This window comes from Psittacula echo, assembly GCF_963264785.1.
Source record: "Psittacula echo genome assembly, chromosome: 10".
In the NCBI taxonomy this organism is placed as follows: domain Eukaryota; kingdom Metazoa; phylum Chordata; class Aves; order Psittaciformes; family Psittacidae; genus Psittacula; species Psittacula echo.
The window spans coordinates 8672768-8694611 of record NC_137741.1 but is presented as its reverse complement, the minus strand read 5'-3'; the positions used below and the strand labels follow the sequence as shown (position 1 = coordinate 8694611).

The 21844-nt window shown below is 38.1% G+C and overlaps 1 protein-coding gene across 1 annotated transcript in view; it reads right to left on the bottom strand.

Moving 5' to 3' along the window:
* Positions 1-17791, bottom strand: part of NEDD4 (NEDD4 E3 ubiquitin protein ligase) — a gene marked incomplete at its 5' end in the record, with an annotated part of 38285 nt that extends 20494 nt beyond the window's left edge. The window contains 3 exons of the mRNA XM_080626388.1: positions 308-369; positions 3208-3258; positions 16289-17791. Of these exons, the coding sequence (XP_080482514.1) occupies positions 308-369; positions 3208-3258; positions 16289-17791 (1616 nt within the window). The remainder of the gene's footprint in view (positions 1-307; positions 370-3207; positions 3259-16288) is intronic.
* Between the last annotated feature and the right edge of the window lie 4053 nt (positions 17792-21844).

Sequence of the window (21844 nt, the reverse complement as noted above, 5' to 3'; positions counted from 1 at the left end):
AAAGTCCTTGATCAAAGTAAGCCTTACCTAACAACTAAAACACTGGTGTGCTGTCAGCATTGTTCTCAGACTAAAGCCAAAACACAGCACTGCACCAGCTACTAGGAAGAAAATTAACTCTATCCCAGCCAAAACCAGAACATAAATTCTGACTTTTTAGTAGAATCACAAATACCTTATTCCATTGATCCTCAAGTTTCTTCAATGAAAACATAATAATGTAGACAGTGTTTACATATGTACAAGTAATTAGATAACAGCATTTTTTAGATATGAAAGTTAGAATTTTTATGTAGTATTTACTAACCTTCTTGGATGAAGAACAAAATCCTTAAATGTATATGGTCTCTCCATACTTGGATTTTCTGTCTGGAATAAGACAAGTTTTTTCAAGAAAAATCTGTACCCAACACTTGAAATTAAAGAAAATTATCAGAAATTTACAGTGAGTTTCTTCAAAGACCAGATAACATTTTAAAATGTAAATTACAGGCTTAGGTACAGTAACAGCAATAACTGCTTTAATCTTAGTTATAAGACTAAATCCCCAGTTCATGAAAAAAAAAATTACCTTTCAGTGTATACATATATCACAGTTTCTAAAGCACACAGAGAAGCTGTGAAGCCTGACAGCAAGAAATACAGTCTCAATTTTCACATTTAAAATATCTGCCATAACTTCTCTTCCCTCCCTCAATATTTTTCAAGTCTTTTTTACACAGAACGCACATAAAAAACCATTTCTAGCTTTAGGACTTGGGGATAAAATTAAACACAGAAGAATCTATTCTGAAAACATCTCCGTTCCAATTCACAACAGTGAAGGTGCTCAACAGAAAGAAGCACAGAAGTAAACTGACGTAAGTTTATAAATATACATTCCACAGACAGGTACAAAACACACATGAGGAATCATTAAAGAAAACAAAGATACTTATTTTTCTGGTTGACAAAACTATTTGTAATCCATGTGAAGTTCTGCAGTTCTTACAAAACCACTTGATTTTTACAATACCATTTGTTTAGGAACATTTGTCAATCTCATGAGCCCTTTCCTCCCCTCCTTTTTCAGCTGTTTGCAGATTCTGGGGAGTAACTTTATGTGCTTGTTAATCAATATATTTTAACCATTTCAAGAAGTACTGTAGAATACAAGGAAAGACTTGCAATTGCTTTGCTTGTAGGCCTTTTATTTAAGAACAGTGGTCATGATGCAATCTTCAAAGACTGAAGTAATAGTGTTTTCAAAAAATACCTAATTTGTGTCACCATGTGATTAGAAAGAAATAAAAAAAAATAAAACCCAGAATCTAAAGGTTAGACATTATTAAGGGAGAGATTTCAGAATTTTATTTGGAACTGCTGAAATTTGTTATGAAAAGTCCTATGATGAAGCTGTCTAAATTTTACTGAATGTAGTAACTGTTACATCAAATCTCAGAAGCAAAATGCTCTCTTATATTTCAGACATGTTGGTGTAAGCCTTTACTAATACAATTTAGAAATACTACACTCAAGTTGCAGTGTTCCACCCTCACTGAATTAAAATGCAGATTTTCATCCTGTAATGATGTATGTGTTACACTGGTGTTATCCACAAGAACAGGTCCTATGCTTACAGTATGAATTGCCTCACAACTAAGGTAAATACTTCTTTGAAATTAAAACTGAATTAAGGTTGGGGTTTGGTTTTGTGGGCTTTGGGGCTTTCCCCACCCCCCTCCCCAGGATTACATTATTTCTACCAACATAAACACTCAAGACACTCAAAATACATCAGAGGTGAGCAAAAGATGATCTTAATCTAAGTTTTATAATTATTTCTTGACTTTACACACACAACAGTTGCCTTAGATTCAATGCTAGATTACACTTGGATTAATACATTTTTGTTTTGGAAAGAGCAAAATCGTATCTGCCAACTGTCTTACTTCGTAGATGATTTGCCCTTTATAAGTATTCCCAGCTGTCAGTGCTTCTAGTTACGAAGATTGTATTTGCATCGTATCGAGCAAAACCAAAACTGCTTATAATAAAGAATTTATAAACTGATTTTATTTGTCCAAGATATATTTACTCATGTAAACAGAAAACTTTCAAAACAACTCCACCTGTATTTGGGCCAGTAAAAGTAGAATGGATTTAGACGGCAAGACTAAGTCACTAAGAACAAGGAGTAATCAGGAAGATGGAAAGACAGAGAAGACAGGGAAAAGCCAGTGTTTAAGGAAAGGTGAGAAAACTGAGAAAATTGCCATGGAAACAATTCAGTGAGGTTCTACAAATTAGTTCATTCTAAGACAAAACAAACAAAAAGCAAATGCACAAGTATCTCTGAATCCAGACAGTGCTGTCCAGCTTATTAATGGGAATTGGAAACACAGTCAGCCTTCTCCAGAGGGACATTATAGCCAGTCTTTCCAATCCACCTGACTGAGGCAAAGGAGTTAGTGTGATCTCATATCCCAGTTACAATGGGAAACAAGATATATCTGTAACTACTCCTGACACAGTTCTTACTGGAATGAAAAAACAACTGCCCTTTGAAAGGTTCTGCCATGGTTGTTATTCTGTCTTTAAAGCAGTTGCTGATAAATCTGTTGGTATTTACTAATGTTTTGAAACCTCAGAAAAAAATGAAAAGGTTTACTTATTTCACTGTTTTTGGTGATATTTGCTTAAAGCTAACAATGTGCTTTGAAAAAGGAATACAAAACCAAAACCTAAAACCATATATATATATATATATATATATATATAAAAAGAATGTACAAAGCAACCCTAGCTCTGCCACTATTCCCCACTTACCCTTTCCTGTATCTGCTTATAAGAATAAGGAATATTAAAAGTAAATGTATACTTTAAAGTATTTTGAGAAATATGACAATAATTTCAGTCTCTTGTCTTCAAGACTGTTTCAAACCTTGCATTTTTATTCTTGAAAAAGCTAAAAGCACTCCTAACTCCTGTAAGCAGCAGAAACCAATATCTAATCACAAGGTAACCTACATTTTCTGATGAATACCAGCACTAAAAAAAGGCCCTAACAAATCCACAAAAGAAAACCAGAACAGAAATCCCACAGAGCAGGAGAATTTAATCACTTATATTATCAGTAGGGTTAACTTCCTTAGAAGACGAATACTGTTACATACAAAATCATTTTTCCCTTTCACAGTCAGTAAAACAAAAACAAAAAATACAAACCGGTAACTGATAAAGAGGAATATCCACTTGCCCAAGAAAATCATCTCGAGTCTACAGAAAATAAAAACAAACAAAAAACACAGAAAGTTTAAAGTTGCAAAGTGTTTTAAAAACATTGTTCCAAAGCCCTGATAGCACAGTAATGCTTTCTAAGAACTTAAGAGACACTCTTAAATTACAGACAGTAAGACTTGTGCTGTACAGAATGAGTTCTGATTGACTCAACGCTCAGAGACCTGGCCAGTTCAGCCTTCCTCAAAATAAATGAGGATTGAGAGAGCTGGGGGTAGAGATTTAAACTGGTTTTAAATCACACAGAATAATGCTAATCAAACAGGAGAGAGTTGGTCAGCATCGAGACCACGACCATCAGCATTTCCAGTAGAAACATTGCCCTGAAGGACCTTCCTCTTAGGTCCCTGAAGGGCCACCTGCCAATTTCCATAAGCCTAGGCAGCTCTTTACAAGGCATACATAAACTTTTCTTTTTCTTTTCAAAATAATACAGCTACTGCTAAAAATAAGGGAAAGCAAAAATAAGTTTCATTTCTGATAAGTGCTTTGGAAGTTCCAGCAATTCCAATGGTCCCAAAGCCCAGCAGCATGAGGTTCAAAGTCTGGCATTTTCTCCACCCCCCTGCCCAACATCCCAGTTGACATTTGAAAATGCACTAAAAATCACTGCGTCCACCAAAAAATACCACTTGCCTACACACATCGTGGAGTTCAGTTTTAACAACTAAAATCTGAAAGCGTCTGCCCCGCCTTGGATGCCTGGACTATCTGACTACAACCAGACTATGACTCCAGCAACTTTGCAGCCTGATTCCCTCCAGCCTATGTTGTTGTACCAGGGGAGGGCCTGACAATAGCTGGTATCACTGTACAGTTCACTTTTGATCACTGATTTTTTGCCTGCCAAAGAAATTAAGATTTTTAGTAATTCATGTAAGTAATTCCAGTATTTGCCAATAATCACTGCCAACAGCCAAAGTACTTTACCTGACTCCCTACTGGAGTACTGAAGCATATGTAGTTTCAAGTTCAGTTGTGATCTGAAAGCCTTTGCAACCCTCCACCAAAACAGGAAAACGTATTACATGGGTCATTTAACATGAAGACAACTCACTGCCTGTGTGCTAAAATCAAGAGGGCATGAAATTCTTAAAAGGTATGTATAAGCCTATGGCATTTTTCAAAAGTCTGCTCTGTAACAAGACTGCATTTCTTTGCATTGGCAGAGTAAGAAACTGCAGAAGTCTTCAACAGCGTAGCCTGTGTATAGCCTCTGGGTTTCTGATCTTCCTGATTTTTCCAGCTAACAAAACAATTGGTGCCTATTCTTTCCTAAGTCTGTTGGTGCACCACAAGCTTTTAATCAAACTCATCACCCAAGGATCTTGATGGCCTTCTTCCACAAAAACTTTCTACTATGAGGCTCCACATCTCACTGACATCTCTTCCCTTCACCATAGGGCCTCTCACTTCTAGTACAACTATGTTTTAGTTTTCAATGACAATGTTCTAAAGTATTAAAGCTCCAGTCCAAGCCTGCTCATTTTTCATCCCATTGATGCCATTTTCCATTCAAACAGCTCCGACATTAATGGCTACTTGAAGTAGTTCTTTCTGCTTTAATAATTCTGGTACGTTTTTCTTTACCTCTGTTCTCTTACATTTGTCCATTTCATCTTTAAATTATATGTGCATATGGAGAATCAGTGTCTCACATCTGTATAAAATTTTTATACCTCCAAAAAAGCACAACCAGTCTGCAGAGCTTGTCAGAGATGATAACACACTAGAAATCTAGAGAGGCGTATCTTCAGATTGAATTTGTAGCGTGTATGTCTTACATTCAGATTTGAAGGGGGAGTGGAAATAAAGACAAAACACCCACCTTTTTAGTTCACAAACTCATTTGAAATAGAAATCTACAACAGGTTTTCATACCTGAAGAGTCTGAAGCTTCCCTGAACTACTAAGGGAAAACTTTCTGTATTATTACAGACCACAAGCTTCTGGAAAAATATAGCTATCATTTTTGCCTATGAGGTTCTTTTTAAAATGGCACAGCACATACCTTAGACATGTTAAAAGGCTTAGTATTTGTAAAGTTCTTGGCAATCCTCAAGTGGAACATGCCTTTCAAATAAATTACTGGAATGTGGGACAAAAGTCTGCTGTATTTCAGAAAACCTCAGAACACTGTGTTTGTTACCAGCATTATTTTAGTACGGGCTCCGCTCCTGTTATTCACTTTATTATTCTGTTGCCTCTCCTGCTATTTTTAGCAGAGCTAGCCTCAATAACCAACCTTTAACAGTATTTTCTCCTCCAGCCAGAGAGTGAAATCCTCCAGTGGAGGATTTTTGTTGACCTCCAAACAACTAACACATAAATCAGATAGCAGAAATGCTCTTTAGCCATGTGCCTCACTGTGACAAGCTGATTAACTGCCTTCAAAGAAGTGCCAAAGAAGCTCTGAAACAGACATCGCACACATTAACAATTAAATGCCAATGGAGCTGAAAGTGTTTGGATCTCCATTTCATGAAAGCAGGCAACACAGTTTTTTCAAGACAGACAAGTGGGTCAGTTGTTCTTGTCAACTTCTAATTTCTTAACAGCCAGAGAACTCAAACTTTCTGCTTGCCAAACCATAAGTGCATAAACCTCAATTAATGATACAGTACACTAACAAAGAGGCCTTTTAGTTTTCTGATTCACTGGTTTAGTCTATAGAAAGTTATTAAAAACATGTGAGGACAGACATCAGCTGTATACAATTCATTTAAAGAACTGTAGTGCAATGCCAAAGTGAATGCTCAAAAAGGAAAAGCACCAAAACAGCCCAAAACTCATTTTCATCTATTTTATGCATATATACTTACTATGCCTTAACAGTTAAGATTTTGGATTATTTTTTCTGCAACTCCCATCAGAAACGGGATAGAAATAGATTTTAAGACTTGCTTATCTGAGTCACACACTTAAGAGCAGTACTGAGCACATTACCCACAATTCATCATTTATGTTTCAATCTGTAAATTTATCACTTTATGTTTTAAGACAGTTAACTGAATTTAATGCCTTTCTTAATCACTGGATTCACCACAGTACCTTCTGAAACAGCTCTTGTATAGGACCAGGGTGCTGAAATAAGAGATATTTTCTCTACCAACTTGTGTGACTGATTTTTGTTGGTGTTAGTGCATGAATTAGAACCTAAGTATATTTCCAGTCTTTTTCTGACTAAACAGGCAGCGTGTTGTGCCTAAGCCGGCCTTCACACAGAAATCTACAGCAGTATGGCCAAATGAGAAAGCGTACAGCTTTTACTGGAGGGAATATAAGTATCAATTCAAATTGAAAACACAAACAGTGATCTGGACTATCGCTGCTTAAGAAAACAAGAGCTCAATAGACGCCTTATAAAACCAACATTCTTCTTGCTTAAACACCCAAATATCAACATTAGTTACAAGCTTGATGAGAATGAAAAAAACCCCAAATAACTTTCCTGAGCTACACTAGCAACTTGAAGAATTTTTCTTCTCATGCTGTGCTGAGCATATTCTTTGGTTCTCTTGAACTCTAAATCAAGACTAAATCAAGAAAAGTGAATTTTCTTCCATAAAATACTGCCAGCATGTGCTATTCATCATGGGAAAATAACAGTTTCAAAATGCAAAATTCAATCATCATGCTAAGATCTTACCAAGTTCTCGGATTCTAAAAGTAATGTTTCTATCTTGCAAAGTGACATAGTTTGATGCGTGGAATTCATTCCAAACTCATGTATTTTTAAGGGGGAGAGGTAGAAGGTGAGGAGAATATTTTTAATGGCATGTAGGCATTTCTTTTTAGTTGTCACCTATGGGTATGATACTGAGACATCAGATCCTATCAGCATTTTCAAAATAGAGAAAATACGTACTGTTAGATCAACGGTTATTATACAACATGTGTTTCTGCAGGACCTTCAGCCCTGCTGGCTGCTTCAACAGCAAGGTGTCAGCATAACATGCCTCAGCAGTTTCACCATCTGTTTAACAGACAGCATTTAGAAATGACACACAAGTTCTTTTCACTAATTCTCCCCTGCTTCAGATATTTTCAGATAACTGCTTCTCTAAAAGGACCAGAGCAAAAGTGTCATCTGTTTCTCCACTTATAGCTTACACTTTTTATATAGAACCAGAATCTTAGAAGTTCATATTTAGTCTACTGTAATTATTACTCCACTGAGTGTTTGCTACTTTGAGAGCTTGTGCTGTGCATAAAAGTTCATTAACAAAGCAAGTTCAGATGGCTTGCTTTCCCTTTTTTTGCATACAAGGATTCTCACATAGATAACAGGAAGACAGGAAGTTGTCTAATATAACCAAGCAAACTTAAGCACAACATAAACAGAGAACAAGTCAAGAGTTAGTAATGAGTATATTTTATTCATCAGGAATTTGAGTTACCTTTGTTTTATGGACATATGTGCCAAATAAGCTACCATATGAAAAAGCAGGAATGTTACATTTTATGAAGAGCCAATCCAGATTTGGCCTCCTGTGTTAAACCAACCAAACCTGGAAAAAGGGCTAGAAAACAGTACCAAATATTTAATTAGGGACTATTTCAACAAGCTATTTCCTGACATCAAGTCAGTTAACTTCATAGTAGCATAAACCAGAAAACTTCTGCATCTATTTGCGAAGGCTTTTGTGCCAGATCTGAAGACTCCAAATAAAGTTTGAAAACAAACTCATGCAGTAACAATTTCAGGTGCACTTTCACCTTCACCAGTTAACACTATAAAGCTTAAAATAGTCAAAAATCTGTAAACCTCTATCAAACATTAAACCACGTGTGTAATTTGCTCCCTAAAATAAACATCAGATAAACCAGATATGACAGACGTTAACCTCACTGGCTAAACGCACCCAGCCAAAGGACTCATTACACAGATAGCTTTTTGTTATTCAGAGCAGGAGGGAACAAACAGAATATAAAAATAAAAACTAACTAAAAGGCAAACCATTTGCCTCCAAAATGCGGACAGGCAATCAGAGCACCTCCGCATCATGGTCTCACTCCTGGGAGGTTCATGAAGGCCAGTACAGTGCCACACAGATAATAAATCACATTGTGCCTGGAAGCTGCTTCTTTTTCCAGTCCTGAATATAACGTTGAAGGGTTGGCCCTGGCAGTACAAGTAACTGACCCCTTCTAAGAAACTTCTGTGAACACGCACCTACAGCAGGGCTGGATGCAGGTTGAATGGCCTCAGCCTACTCCAAAGTTAGTCCAGCAGTTTTCAAAAGCATTCTTAAAGTCTATTGCTCTGAGCTAGTGCTGACCCAAATTCAACATCAACACTAACTGAGGAACTCCCTGCGCCTTCGCACCAGCACTCAGCCAGTGGCCACTGCCAGCCACAGTGCAGTTTTCCAAGCTCTTCTGCGCTCCACATGTGTCCTCAGCCATCACCAGTCTGAACAGGAGCCCTAAGCCCTACCTACTGACCTCTTCCGGCTCCAAGCCTACACCTACTGCTGCCAGCCCTAAATGCAGACAGATGGCGGGGCTACAACAGGACTTCCTGGTTTGTTTTAAGCTGTGCTATGCTCAAGTTATAAATCCTACCTGTCCAAAACCTGTCTGTGTGAAGTGACCTTGGATGCCTCAACCTCTATGACACAAACCAACTACAACACAAATAATCCACCCACAATCACTTTACAACAAAAGCAGTATTACAATTTATTTCAGATAAGCTCACCATCTCCTACTAAAGTTACATTACACTTCTCATGAGTTTTATTGGCCTGTAATTTACCAGATTTTAACCACTTTGGATTTGTTCTTTATAAGCTAAATATTTGTCCCAAACTGAACTTTCTAGAAACAATGACTACTACAACAACTGGCTAAGACAGAAACTATAAAAAAGTAAGTAAAGTTCATGCTAAATTCTGGAAACCTTTTTCTTCGAAAAGCCCTTGTGCTTTCATGTTTCTGAACAAGGTCTTCTCTCTTATGCTAGGAAAATCACAGATTGCCAGAGAAATCATCCAGGCCTAAAAGAATCCAGTTCTGTGTCTCTTCCCACATTCCTCTTACTGAGTAGCTGCAGTGTCCCATTTGCATTTTAATATGCCCCAACTTCAATTACTTCAATTCAAGTTTGTATGTAATTTCAGCCAGGAACTTCCTGATATCCTCCTTAAATTCCACTTTCTTATGTTACAGTTGATACAGTGGCCCAAGGTCTAAACAATAACCACATCTACCTGTAGACTTTTCAGTTTATCACAAACTATCACAACCAAAGAAAAAAGTAATGTACTCTCTTGAAATGGAGATTATTATGGATCCATAAACTAACGCTGACATGAGCTACAAACATTTTATTGGCTCTAGTCCCAAATCAGCGCATCCTGCTCATCACAGGGAGTGAGGAAGAAAGTTCACTCGAAACAGAGACATTTAAGAGAAATGCAGAGCAGTCCCCTTCAGACAAAGGTAAGAGTCAGCTGTAAGCAATGACTCCCCTGGAAACGCCAGTCAGTTTAGCTTGCTTGCTTGCTTAGTCTCTGAAATTCATCCGCTTCAGGAAGATCAGAAAACACGTGTTACAACACAGCACACCACCTTCAGCCCAGGGTGAGAGAACTTGAAAGAGCGTTTCTACCATTTGACCCTAGGTGGCTGCAAGGGCTGAGCAAGCACCAAAGAGCCTTGTAGTGAGATTAATGTTCTGCGGAGCTTCGTATCCTTTCCCTAATAATGGCCAAGAGCAGATGCTGAAGGAAATAATGAAAGCAGCAGTTATGAATATTACTTCCTCTGATCTATCCCCATTTCTAATGGGTAAGGGGTCATGGACTTTCTGATCCTGATGTTAAAATATATATTGAGAATATAATACTCTTTGATGGACCTTTCTTCAACTTATCCAACCTCTTCCTGAAATCCATTTCTGCTTTTGGTATGTACAACATCTTGCAGCAGTGAGCTTAGCAACACATAAGAGAACATACTTGTTTTATAAGAGTGGATCCTCTGCTTAAATTCACCCCCCGCGAACTATCGTTTTATAAAACTCCTTTCACACCACTTCGCTTTACTCCCCCCTTGCCCCATGCTAAGAAACCCTTGGCCTACTTCGTGTATCCTCACATACAACTTATCCCAATCTTGTGACCACTCTTGCTATTTTTCTAGCTTTTGTTACACATGCTTCCTAAAAAAAAAATATGCATGCCATGCACGTGTGGATTTGTACAACTCCAGAAAGGTGTTTTTCATTTTGTTAGTTTATTCTTTTCCTAATAAATCCTAACCTTCTGTCTGCCTTTCAACTGTCAATAAGATTTGCGCCGACGTTTTCCACAAGTCACTCACCATGGCATAAAACACTTCTGGCCAGTATGGGAGTGATTATTATGCCTGCATCCTCAGCTGGTTTTCCACTGCGCGCAGTACCTGGCAATTATCAACACTGATTTTGAAATTGTCCATTCTACTGTCTAGTCACTTACTACCACGAGATTTTCTGCAACTTCAGAGGTGACAATTCTCACTTTAGTTTTAATTAGCAGTCACGAATGAGGAAGCTTTTTATCTGCACTTTATGTCTTGGGAGTATTTTTCAGAACTTCTGCTAAGAGTTCTTGTCAAATATTTTTACAAGCTCAGTGTCCTGCATTAAGCAGCTCGCCCATCTTTGCTTAGCTTGAGTTTAAAACAAAACGTCCTTTTCTGAAAGCAGTTCTCCCTCCTTATAAACACAAAGCATGTCATGTGTCTACTAAATCTATTCCACGCACTCTTTCTTCCAGACTGGCCTGCTGCCTGTAGATGCCCTTTTGGTCATTTTAAAGTGTCAGCATAATACTCACCTTCCTTCAGTAAGGAAGTCTAGTAGGTTGAAAGAGTATTCATTATAGTTCGTATTTCAACAATCTTATAGCTGAGCTTCTTGACAATTCTTCGGAGGATACCTGCAGGTGCTATTAGTTTGTTAGGGCTTCTGTCTTACACTATAATGCTTACAAAGACCAATTTCTACATCACCATAACATTTTCCAAGAAATGCTTTTGTTTAACCCAAACCATTGATCTAACCTCTCACAGAAAACAAAAATAATCTACTATTAAAAAGTTACAGTCATGACCATGGTCTCGTATCTGAAAGCCTCCAAGTTATTGGCTAGACAGGTGTAAAAGGAAGAGTATCTCTATGTTGCTTTGGGAACAAGTTTTACTTTACCACATTCTTAAATATATACTGAGTCTTAAGAGACAAAATAACTATAGCTTGTGGCTATATTAAAGAAGCTACACCATCAATGCTTCCCATTCTGTCCTGGTAGATGAAAAGGACATGAAATAACCTGAAGCCTGGATAATTTAAATATTTATATAAGCTGTTCAGGAGGTCTGCTCTGCATGGTTTTGCAGTTTTAGTTTCTTCTTTTGTTAGCATGAGAAACCTACCCAAATGAGTTCAGCTGCAGGCTATAAACACAAAGAGGTTAATCACAATTTCTGCAGAGCACAGTCAAATAAAACCACCCTTAATATGTACATGTAGTGTTTGCTGGTGACTACAAAGTGCTCAGGCTTTGATTTACAGGATTATTCAAGTGTTCTGCCCTGACACTGTTCCTTACTGCATGATCATATTCTGAAAGTTACATATGGTTCACTGCTGCCAAATACAACTTGGTAAAACTGACAGAAAAAGAACCTTTGGGATGGAGCCGATACCAAATAACATTAACTGCTTCCTTTGCTAATTCTTCCACGTGGCAACTGTTTGCCGCTAGTCCTGGCCGTAAGGTTTATCACATCCTTTGCGTGTAATCTTTTTCTCTCCTTGAAGAGGACTGCTAATCAAAAAGTAAAGGCATGAAGAAATGTGGAGAAGAAGCTATAACAAAACTCTGCATTTGAGCAAGATGGACTTGCATTTAAGCAAATACCTAAAAGAAGGCCTACAAGAAAGCTGGAAAGAGACTTTTCAAAGGGCAGGTATGTAATGTAACATGTTGTAAGATCCTTCAAGATACGCAACACTAAACAATATGACAATTTTTAGGTTACGAGGTTATCATAGCACAATAGCATAGAGAAATGTCATTTTGTGCTTTGCCTTGTGTTGCCTCTATAATCTTTCGCTTCACCTGCCCCTTTTTCCATCTCACTTCCTTTTCCCAGATCTGGGACATCAATCCCCAGGCGACCCCTTTACTAAATAAGCAAGATGGAGGCAAGCCACAGTTGTCTCCCCCCTTCTCTTGGCACTTCTCCCTGGTTGAGCCGTTATCATCTGTGAAGGATTTTTGCTAAGAGAGTAGCTCTATACTTCAAGAGGATCCAAGAGATGTTAACTTGTGGTGCAGCATTGAACTATTCTATGATTCTATGATTTATCAAGGGAATCAGTATCGTCCAGGCCAAGTTCTAGTTCCTTCAGCATATCCAGAACAGCTGGGAAACAAGTTAGAAAAGAGAGCCATCCTCACATACATTTTGTCCAAAATATACATTTAGTACTGAAAGATCCAAATAGCATCTCCTTTTACAAATACAAAAGGCAGAGTTCCAGAACATGGCAAAAAAAAAAAAAAACAAACTTGAGAGTTCCAACTAGAGGTTTTCTTCACACAAACCTGACAGTAGAAAAAATGTTGTGCTTATTCTACACCATCTCTGAAGTTTTTTTGCTTCAAAAATGTGTATTGCATTCACTGGAGACAAACCTTTACTACATTATTTGTAAACAAAAGGACAATAACATAATGATTCCCTTAATTGTACAAGAAATTGTTTTAAAGGTACACAGTTGCTGAAACAGATTTGCAAGTACATTTATGATATTCACATTATGTAATCAGCAGTGATACTGATGGGGAAGGAATGGCTGATGTCAACAGGGATGTCAGCAAAATATTATTACACTTGTGGAAGAGATTAACACAGGTTTTGTTTGTTTTTTTAAGCTTATTTATGATCTACAAGAAGTGGAACTCTAAGTCACTGCTTCTGCTTTTCTCTGTACCTCTTAAAGTTTAGAGGTCTAAAATGACACGCAAACTCTTTCCTTACTTGTACCTTCCCAATTCACACCTGTGATGTCAAAGTGCTTGAGCTGCAGATTTATTTCTACCCTAAGCAAGAGACAGATGCCCTGAGAAAACATTCAGAACAGAAATACAAAGTCAAGGGCAACCGTCAGTGCTGCAACCATGAACTACCTCTTCCTCCTGCTTTGCATAAGTGAAATTCCACTACCTACTGCAGAATCTATTCAATGTGTTTCCAGTAAAGTTCAGCAGTTGTATGAGGGCCATCACCATTCCACATTCTTGAATTTAATTAAAACTAATCCAAGGGCAGTTGCCATAGAAATGGAAATGAGGGTTGGTTTGGGGGGGATTGTTTTTTGGGGGGGTTTTGTTGTTGTTGTTTAGGGTTTGGTTTTGTGGTTGGTTTTTTTTTTTGAAGTCAGCCTTTAACAAGCTGTTGATTATGGAAAGCAGGAAATCTGATACAAGGTGGCTGAAGGCTAGTAGCTAGGCACGTAAGAAAAGAATGCATAGACCTTTTGCTGCTTCAGACTCTGGAGTCGCTGGCCAAAGCACTGATTTGATTTCATGACTGCTCTGCACAGATAGCTGACATTACTAAATGCTACTCCAGTATCAACTTGTTAAATTTGAACCCAGACTCAGCATATCAATATACTAGGCCAGACTAACTGGAGTCAAGAGAAATATTTTGGGAGTTGTTTATTTTTAAATGAGTCACAATACACCATGATAATTAACGGGACTCTATAATTAAATGATTGCCATAGAACCTATTATATTTGTCACAAAGACTGTAATAGCAAATACAATACTACTTATCTATTTTATTGCAGTGAATTGTGAACTGCTATGAAGCCAACCATGCTTTTTTGCTTGGTTTGGTGTAAGAAGCTTTTCCATTTTTTGATAACAGGTTTTTAAGTAGAATCAGTTTTTATAAAATATCCTATAAAGACTCCAAGGGCCATTTCAGGACTAAAAAGATTCCTATTCCTGTTGTTGCATAAAGAAATCAGAAACAAGTACACTGCCATAAACTCTTTTGTTTTTCTGATGTCAGATATATGTAGACATGGCACAAACCAAAATATTTGCAAATATATGACAAGTACAAGATAACCACAACAATTTGGGATTCAGATTTTTTTTTTCCTGTTTTTTTATTTTTAAGCTTCTCTCTCTCATCTTCCAGTCAGAAGAAGATGAAATCTTAAGAATTCAGGAAGCTTGAAACATGCTGCTACAGTAACATAGTAAAATGCTCAACTACCACAGAAGCATTCTGTCAAGCGTATTAAAAAGTTAAGTCTCCTTCGGTTTTATGCCAATCCATTGTAAACACTGATCCCAGGAACTGAAACAAGCTATTGTCAGTCCAGCGTCCTGCAAGGTTTTCTGGAAATGTTTGCTAACAGTTTAGTCCCTGAACTTAGAGACTATTTAAACTGCATTTGTTAAAAATTCATTCAGTATTAACATATAAAATATCTTGCATATCAACTGACATTAAACACAGAGGCGAGAAGTGCAAGTTGACGAGAAATGTACTTGAAGTGCATGACTCAACATGTTTTGCTTTTTACAATATGCTTATTAAAAATAACTAGATCCAGACTATTTAAAATATGTCATAACCCGCTTGTGCTTATTGTGGAAGTCACCATCAAATTTACAGTTTGATTACAGGATGAGGAATCACGAAACAGTATCCATAATGATTACCTGTGATACACTGTGATTTTTATAATGAAGCTTAAACACAGATCACAGTTTTATGAGAAGTGCATTTTTCTTCAAACTCTTTTCAACCAAAAAGCAATACAAAACTCCTAAGAAATCAAAAATTGTAGAATCACCACACACTTAGGGCAGCAACTGACTGAAAATTACAAGCTAATACCTCCAAGGTAATTGTACTTCTAGTTTAGAAAGGGACTATCATAACTATGTATCTTTGGCATAAACCCTTTTGCTTAAACAAGCATGTTAAATTATAGCAGCGTCAATTCACAGAGAATGAGATCTTAGAACAATTCTGGTAAACATTAATTGTTGCACTTTTATCAGAATTCACAATTAAAACTAATATATACTATTCAGATCTTTCAAGTCTTCACAATGTTATTTAAACAAGTCTGAAAATCCACATTTCTTGTGGCTTATGCCTCACTAAGAAAACAAACTGCCTTAAGAGTTAATAAGAGCAAACACACTTCAGCAGTTTACTTGGACGTGAGTTTCATTACCAGAAAAATACATTTAATATAAGCCTTCTAGACCCAAGTACTATAATTTGAACAGCAATGTTGTTGGGAGAGGTATTAGGTTACAGTGTACTGCTCAGGCTGAAGCAGTGGTTGGAAGGAGAGGGAAGAAAAATGAAAAAAAAAAAAAAAAAAAAAAAAAGGAAGAGAGGAAACTCTGAAAATTCCTGTGGTTCAGGGTGTATGCAGAAACAAATGGTATTTACAGTTTCACTGCTCAAATATTACTTATTTTTACACCTACATACAAACTGTTATGTAAAATAAAGCCTATATGAAATAAACCTAAAAGCTTCTACAGTTATACACTCATTTTTAACCATTTATATGCAATTTCAGTAATTACTATTAATTTTCTGAGAAGTTGCATATTTAAAACTATGAAACTTCATCTGAAGTTTAAAGAATTCCCACGTCCACATAACTAGACAGTAAAATCCCCTCGAGTTCATTTAAACAGGAAATTATTGGTTCTATATATTAAGTATTTCACTATAAGACCTATTCACCTATGCTACTGTATGTACCATATTCTAAGAAACAAATCTAAACCCCAAATGTTACTGATAACATGAAAACCAACTTCCTAACGGTGACAGCTTGACACCATTAGGAAATTCTGAAATCACTGCATTTAAGTCTTGACTATAAATTCTATTATTTTTCTAGTTACATTTCAGCTGTAAAATACTACCAAGTTTTTCTATAAACCAGAACACTTACCTTATGGGGCCTCCACAAAGAAGTACTAGACATTTCCCTTTTAGAGGTTCCATATCTTTTCTTAACAACAGTTGGTTTTCCTTCATTCCCAGGTTTGAACTGTATGTGCAACTGAGACGTCCTTCCACTATGACACTTGCTGGATAAACAGCAAGAAACTTTTTGACGTGATCCTTCCAGCGAAACACTTCTTTGCAAAACCTGGTGGGTTTTGCTCATCTGTGCATTCGGTCTTTCTAGTTCATTTATATTAATCTGATATTCTGGATCGATTTTTGAGGGTAAACATGCAGATGTGCTACGCGCCAGTTTTAAGTGAGGGTATTTTGCAGTGGAGTTCAGATTTAACTCTGGACTGCAACAGCCATTAACCATTTCACTACTTGATGCAAATGCTCTTCGACAGAGATGAACTGAAACACATGAGAAGCCATCAGATACTTCTTCACAAGTTCCCTGCTTGGAACTATTCAAAATTTGACTTTTGTCCTGCAGAGATGGATTCAAGTAAAGCGGTCGAATGTCTCTGACTTCGTCAGAAGAGCAAACTGTTTTAGACAGTCGAAGTCCATTGACTGCTGTCAAAAGGCATCCTTTGGAAATGGTTTGATCTTCTTTTTGTGCCAAGTCACTAGGAGAAAGAATTAGTTTATGGGATGTTTGATAGGACCCTCTATGTGGTAGCTGACCTGAGCTTACTGGTGAAGCTGGAGGAGTACTGGAAGGACTTCTAGGAAAAATAACCAGTGATGAACAACGTCGCAATGGAATTTTAGTTTTCTTCCTTACTGACAAAGCATCTTGGTCAAAAGTAGTATTATTTCTACACAGACTTTCCCGAGATGAGCTGCTCCTATAGGGATTACATTTGTTTGCAGTGCTTCTATATGAAGAATTACCATGAATACTACTACAGAAAGTACCATCACCCGTCGAAAGAGTGCCACTACCACTGTCACTGATGACACTGTTACTATATGAACCTCCATCACTTGTGGTACTTGCACATGATCCGTAGTCACTGCCAGCACTGCTGAACGATCCACTGTCACTGGCTGCAATACTGCTAAGGCTGCCATTGCACAGAACAGTATTGCTCAGAAGGCTATCATTAGATCGATGATCAACCACAATTCTAGCGCCACAATTTCCTTCATTAGCAATACCAATGAATGAAGTGTCTTCACCAGTAGGTTCAGCATCACCAGACCGAAGACATCCACTATACTTTCTAGACTGCAGGGAAATGTGCAGTGAAGTGCTCTTTTTTATCTGCAGTGAAGAAACAGTTGCATTTTCCTCTTGATTAATTACTTGTGGCATTACAGGTGCATAAGCAACCTGTCTAGGAGTCAGTTTCATTTGTGTAACATTAGGTGCAGAACTCTGCAGCTTTTTGAAGTACATACAATTGTTACTATCCAAAACATCTTCAGAGGTTTCCGATAATGGATCTGTGTTGCTTCTTTGGGTAGCAAAATGCAATCTTAACCGTCGTGCCATTTGTTCTCATTTCCATGCATGTTAGCAAATGAAACCCACAAAGATCCTTCAGCAGAAATGCTACAGGCAGCTGCACAGAACCTAAAGCTAGTACATCACAGCAGTAAAAGTTCATAGAAGTTGCAGTCTTTGTCCTAATTTCTACAAAATACTAGTGTTAAAAAAAAGCCAACTGTACCTCTTGAAAAAAGTCAGCGACTCGTTGAACTGCAGTTTCTGGACCGTCTTTGATGGCTTGCAGTCAGAAAGCATTCATTTACAAAGCACTCATGTTCCAACGACCTCAGCTGCAACAACTGACAAACACTACTGACCTTGTTTCAATTATACCTTCTGTAATTTGCATAAATGAATACAATAGTAAACTTCCAGTACTTCTAAGTTTGAAACAGCAACTCCTGCTGCAGCTGCATGAGCTGAGTCAATGTGTCCGTACTTTCCTCAGCAGCGTATGACTACTAATATTTTTACCCATAGGTTTAGAATTACAGGAAGTTGGTAGGAATGAAGTCCCATATAATTGAGTATCAAGTCTAGGATTCAATTTCCAAATAGTAACCATGCTAGCAAACTGCTGAGGTCTGAATTATGCATAAACCAGGGAAATAAGCCTCCCCCCCTTAAAAACAAAAAAAAAAACAAAAAAAAAAAAAAACAAAAAAAAGAAAAAGAAAAAGAAGGCTTTCTGCACTATTTAAATAACACTTTAAAGAAATCTGGCTCTATCTCGCAATCTACATGCTGTGAGGCAATCACACTTTCTAAAGATTTGCACATAGTAAAACCTCTCCTGCCAATTAATTCATAGTTTTCAGTGAAGTACAACTGAATTAGAACCACAAAAAGTTACTCTGATTACTATTTCAGAATTTATTTTCAGCCTACCACTTCAACCTTTTATTTTATACTTTAACCTTTCTACAGTACAGCTATTAAAGGTAGAGAGAAACAAACTATTCCTACAAACTGAACTACCTCTTGTTTGCTGAAAGCCCACAATAAGCCAACATTCACCAGAGTTCAATATGGCATGTAAATATATAAGCAGCTACGCATATTTTAGCACACAAAGCTAATTATGTGCAGAGAAAAATATGATTACCAAGCACAATCACAGAAGCTATTCTGCATCATTAGATACAAACTCATACATTCATGGGTATTTTTTCTTTTGGTTTAATTTTTATCTAAAACAAAACCGATCAGCATGTCAAGGAGTCAATACCCTGTCAACTCTCGAAAGAGTAACGGCATTGAGAATTCCTATGAAATGTTTCACTGGCTCCTGTTGTCTGATAAGGTCCTTTGCTGGCACCTAGCGGGACTTCGGAAAAAAGACAATCTTGAATCTCCATGTTAAGCGGGATGTTTTTGTTGGGTGTTTGTTGTTTTGTTGCGTGTTTGGTTTTGTTGGGGTTTTTTTTTGATTGGGGGCGACGGGGGTGAGCCCAAACATGTGGCTACAAATGTACTTTTGAATACAGAAGTCATATATGATGCAGTACTAAACACTACCGCACTGACACGAAATTACTTAGCGCTGCTGAAAAAGTGCAAACAGAAGAGAACACTAGGCCATTTATACTTTTATAGGTCATACTACTAGATTTTTTTCTGCTCCATATTTATTTAACCTTTACTGTATTTTAAGCTAGAAGGCAGTAAAATTAACATTTATACCTCCTTCCCAAAAAAGAGCCAAGAATCAAATTCACAGTACCCTGTTCGCAAGTAACAAATCTGTTTTCTAATGATACTCCAGGGCTTACTTAACCTCTGTTACCTGAATTCCATTATTAGAATGCAGCAATAAATGAATACTAGCTTATTCATAAAAAGCCAACAAATACAATAGTTCATTTATTTCATTATGCTTCGCCAACTGGACTTCTTCTCATGTTTTACGTTTTAGGGGGGCTGGGGTGGGGGGTGAAGAGGAAAGGAAAATACCATAAAGGATTCTTTTGGGCTCAGTTTCAAAAAGCTACATTTGAAATTCAAGCAATATATATTTAAAAAACAACCAGACAAAAACCAAACACATAACCTACCACAAAACCCACCCTAAGATATGCAAGTGAACAGTAAATAGGTGTATTTAGAGACATCCTTGTCTCTAAATTGGAGAGACATCAATTTGATGGGTGGACCACTCAGTGGATAAAGAACTGGCTGGATGGCCGCACGCAAAGAGTTGTGGTCAATGGCTCGATGTCCGTCTGGAGACTGGTAACGAGTGGTGTCCCACAGGGATTGGTGTTGGGACCAGTCTCGTTCAACATCTTTGTCGGTAACATGGACAGGGGGATTGAGCGCGCCCTCAGCAAGTTTGCCGATGACACCAAGCTGTGTGGTTCGGTTGATACGCCAGAGGGAAGGGACGCCATCCAGAGGAACCTCGACACGCTTGTGAGGTGGGCTGATGCCAACCTTATGAAGTTTAACCATGCCAAGTGCAAGGTCCTACACCTGGGTCGGAGCAATCCCAGGCACAGCTATAGGTTGGGCAGAGAAGAGATTCAGAGCAGCCCGGCAGAGAAGGATTTGGGGGTGTTGGTCGATGAGAAAATGAACATGAGCCAGCAGTGTGCGCACACAGCCCAGAAAGCCAACCATATCCTGGGCTGCATCAAGAGGAGTGTGACCAGCAGGTCGGAGGAGGTGATCCTGCCTCTCTACTCTGCTCTCATGAGACCTCACTTGGAGCATTGTGTGCAGTTCTGGTGTCCTCAACATAAAAAGGACATGGAACTGTTGGAACAAGTCCAGAGGAGGGCCACGAGGATGATCAGGGGACTGGAGCACCTCCCGTATGGAGACAGGCTGAGAGAGTTGGGGCTGTTCAGCCTGGAGAAGAGAAGACTGCGTGGAGACCTCATAGCAGCCTTCCAGTATCTGAAGGGGGCCAAAAGGATGCTGGGGAGGGACTCTTCATCAGGGACTGTAGTGACAGGACAAGGGGTAATGGGTTCAAACTTAAACAGGGGAAGTTTAGATTGGATCTAAGGAAGAAATTCTTTACTGAGAGGGTGGTGAGGCACTGGAATGGGTTGCCCAGGGAGGTTGTGAATGCTCCATCCTTGGTGGTGTTCAAGGCCAGGTTGGATGAGGCCTTGGGTGATATGGTTTAGTGTGGGGTGTCCCTGCTCATGGCAGGGGGGTTGGAACTAGATGATCTTAAGGTCCTTTCCAAACCTAACTATTCTATGATTCTATGAGAAAGTGAAAGTGTATTTCTTAAAGCTTCTTTTGTCCCCAACAAAGCAACCCTTTCTCCCCTAATAGATGATCCAAAGTGTTTTTCCAGTTTTAATAAAGAAGTCTCTAACAACAAGCTGACATAGTTTGGTAACTCAGGCTTAAGATTTAACGAAGTATCTCATCATGTCACTCTTCCTTAGCTGGAACTGGGTATGTACAGCCAGCCAGCTACAGTGTCCTTAGTCAACACATAATGGCTTTTAAAATACAGAACTCCATCTTGCTGAATTAGAATATAAACAAAATAAAGCCAGTATTTTTTTTCCTAAGTACCAATAGTTCCATTCAAATCTTAACATCATCGACTTCTTCAGCATCAGTAGCAGATCTGGCACTTCTTTTGAAATACACAAATATGTGACAAGTTACTTTAAGACAGGAAGAGACAGCAAGAAGTCATCTAGTCCCTTCTTGCACTGGTCCATCTCATAAGTGATCTCAGTGTCCTTCCTGACAGATTTTTCTAGTGTGTTTTTAAAGGCAACCATCCCTGAGGATTCCACAAACTGCTCAAGCCCTTTATTCTACTAATGGTTTGCAACAAGCCCATAGAACAAACTGTATTTAGGGTTCCCTTTGCCAAATTCAAGACAGGCAGTATTTGAAAAGTTTTAAAACTATTACGGAAAGATTTTAAAACTCCAATTGCTGGTAATACAGCCACTGCAGCAAGACTTTGCATCCAAACCTAACATCAGACAAGGTAAGTCTTGAGCCCGGTTTTCAAGAAAGCAACATTTCTTCAACACAAAAAGCAAAGATTTCAGGCTTCACTTTATCCCCAAAAGTTAC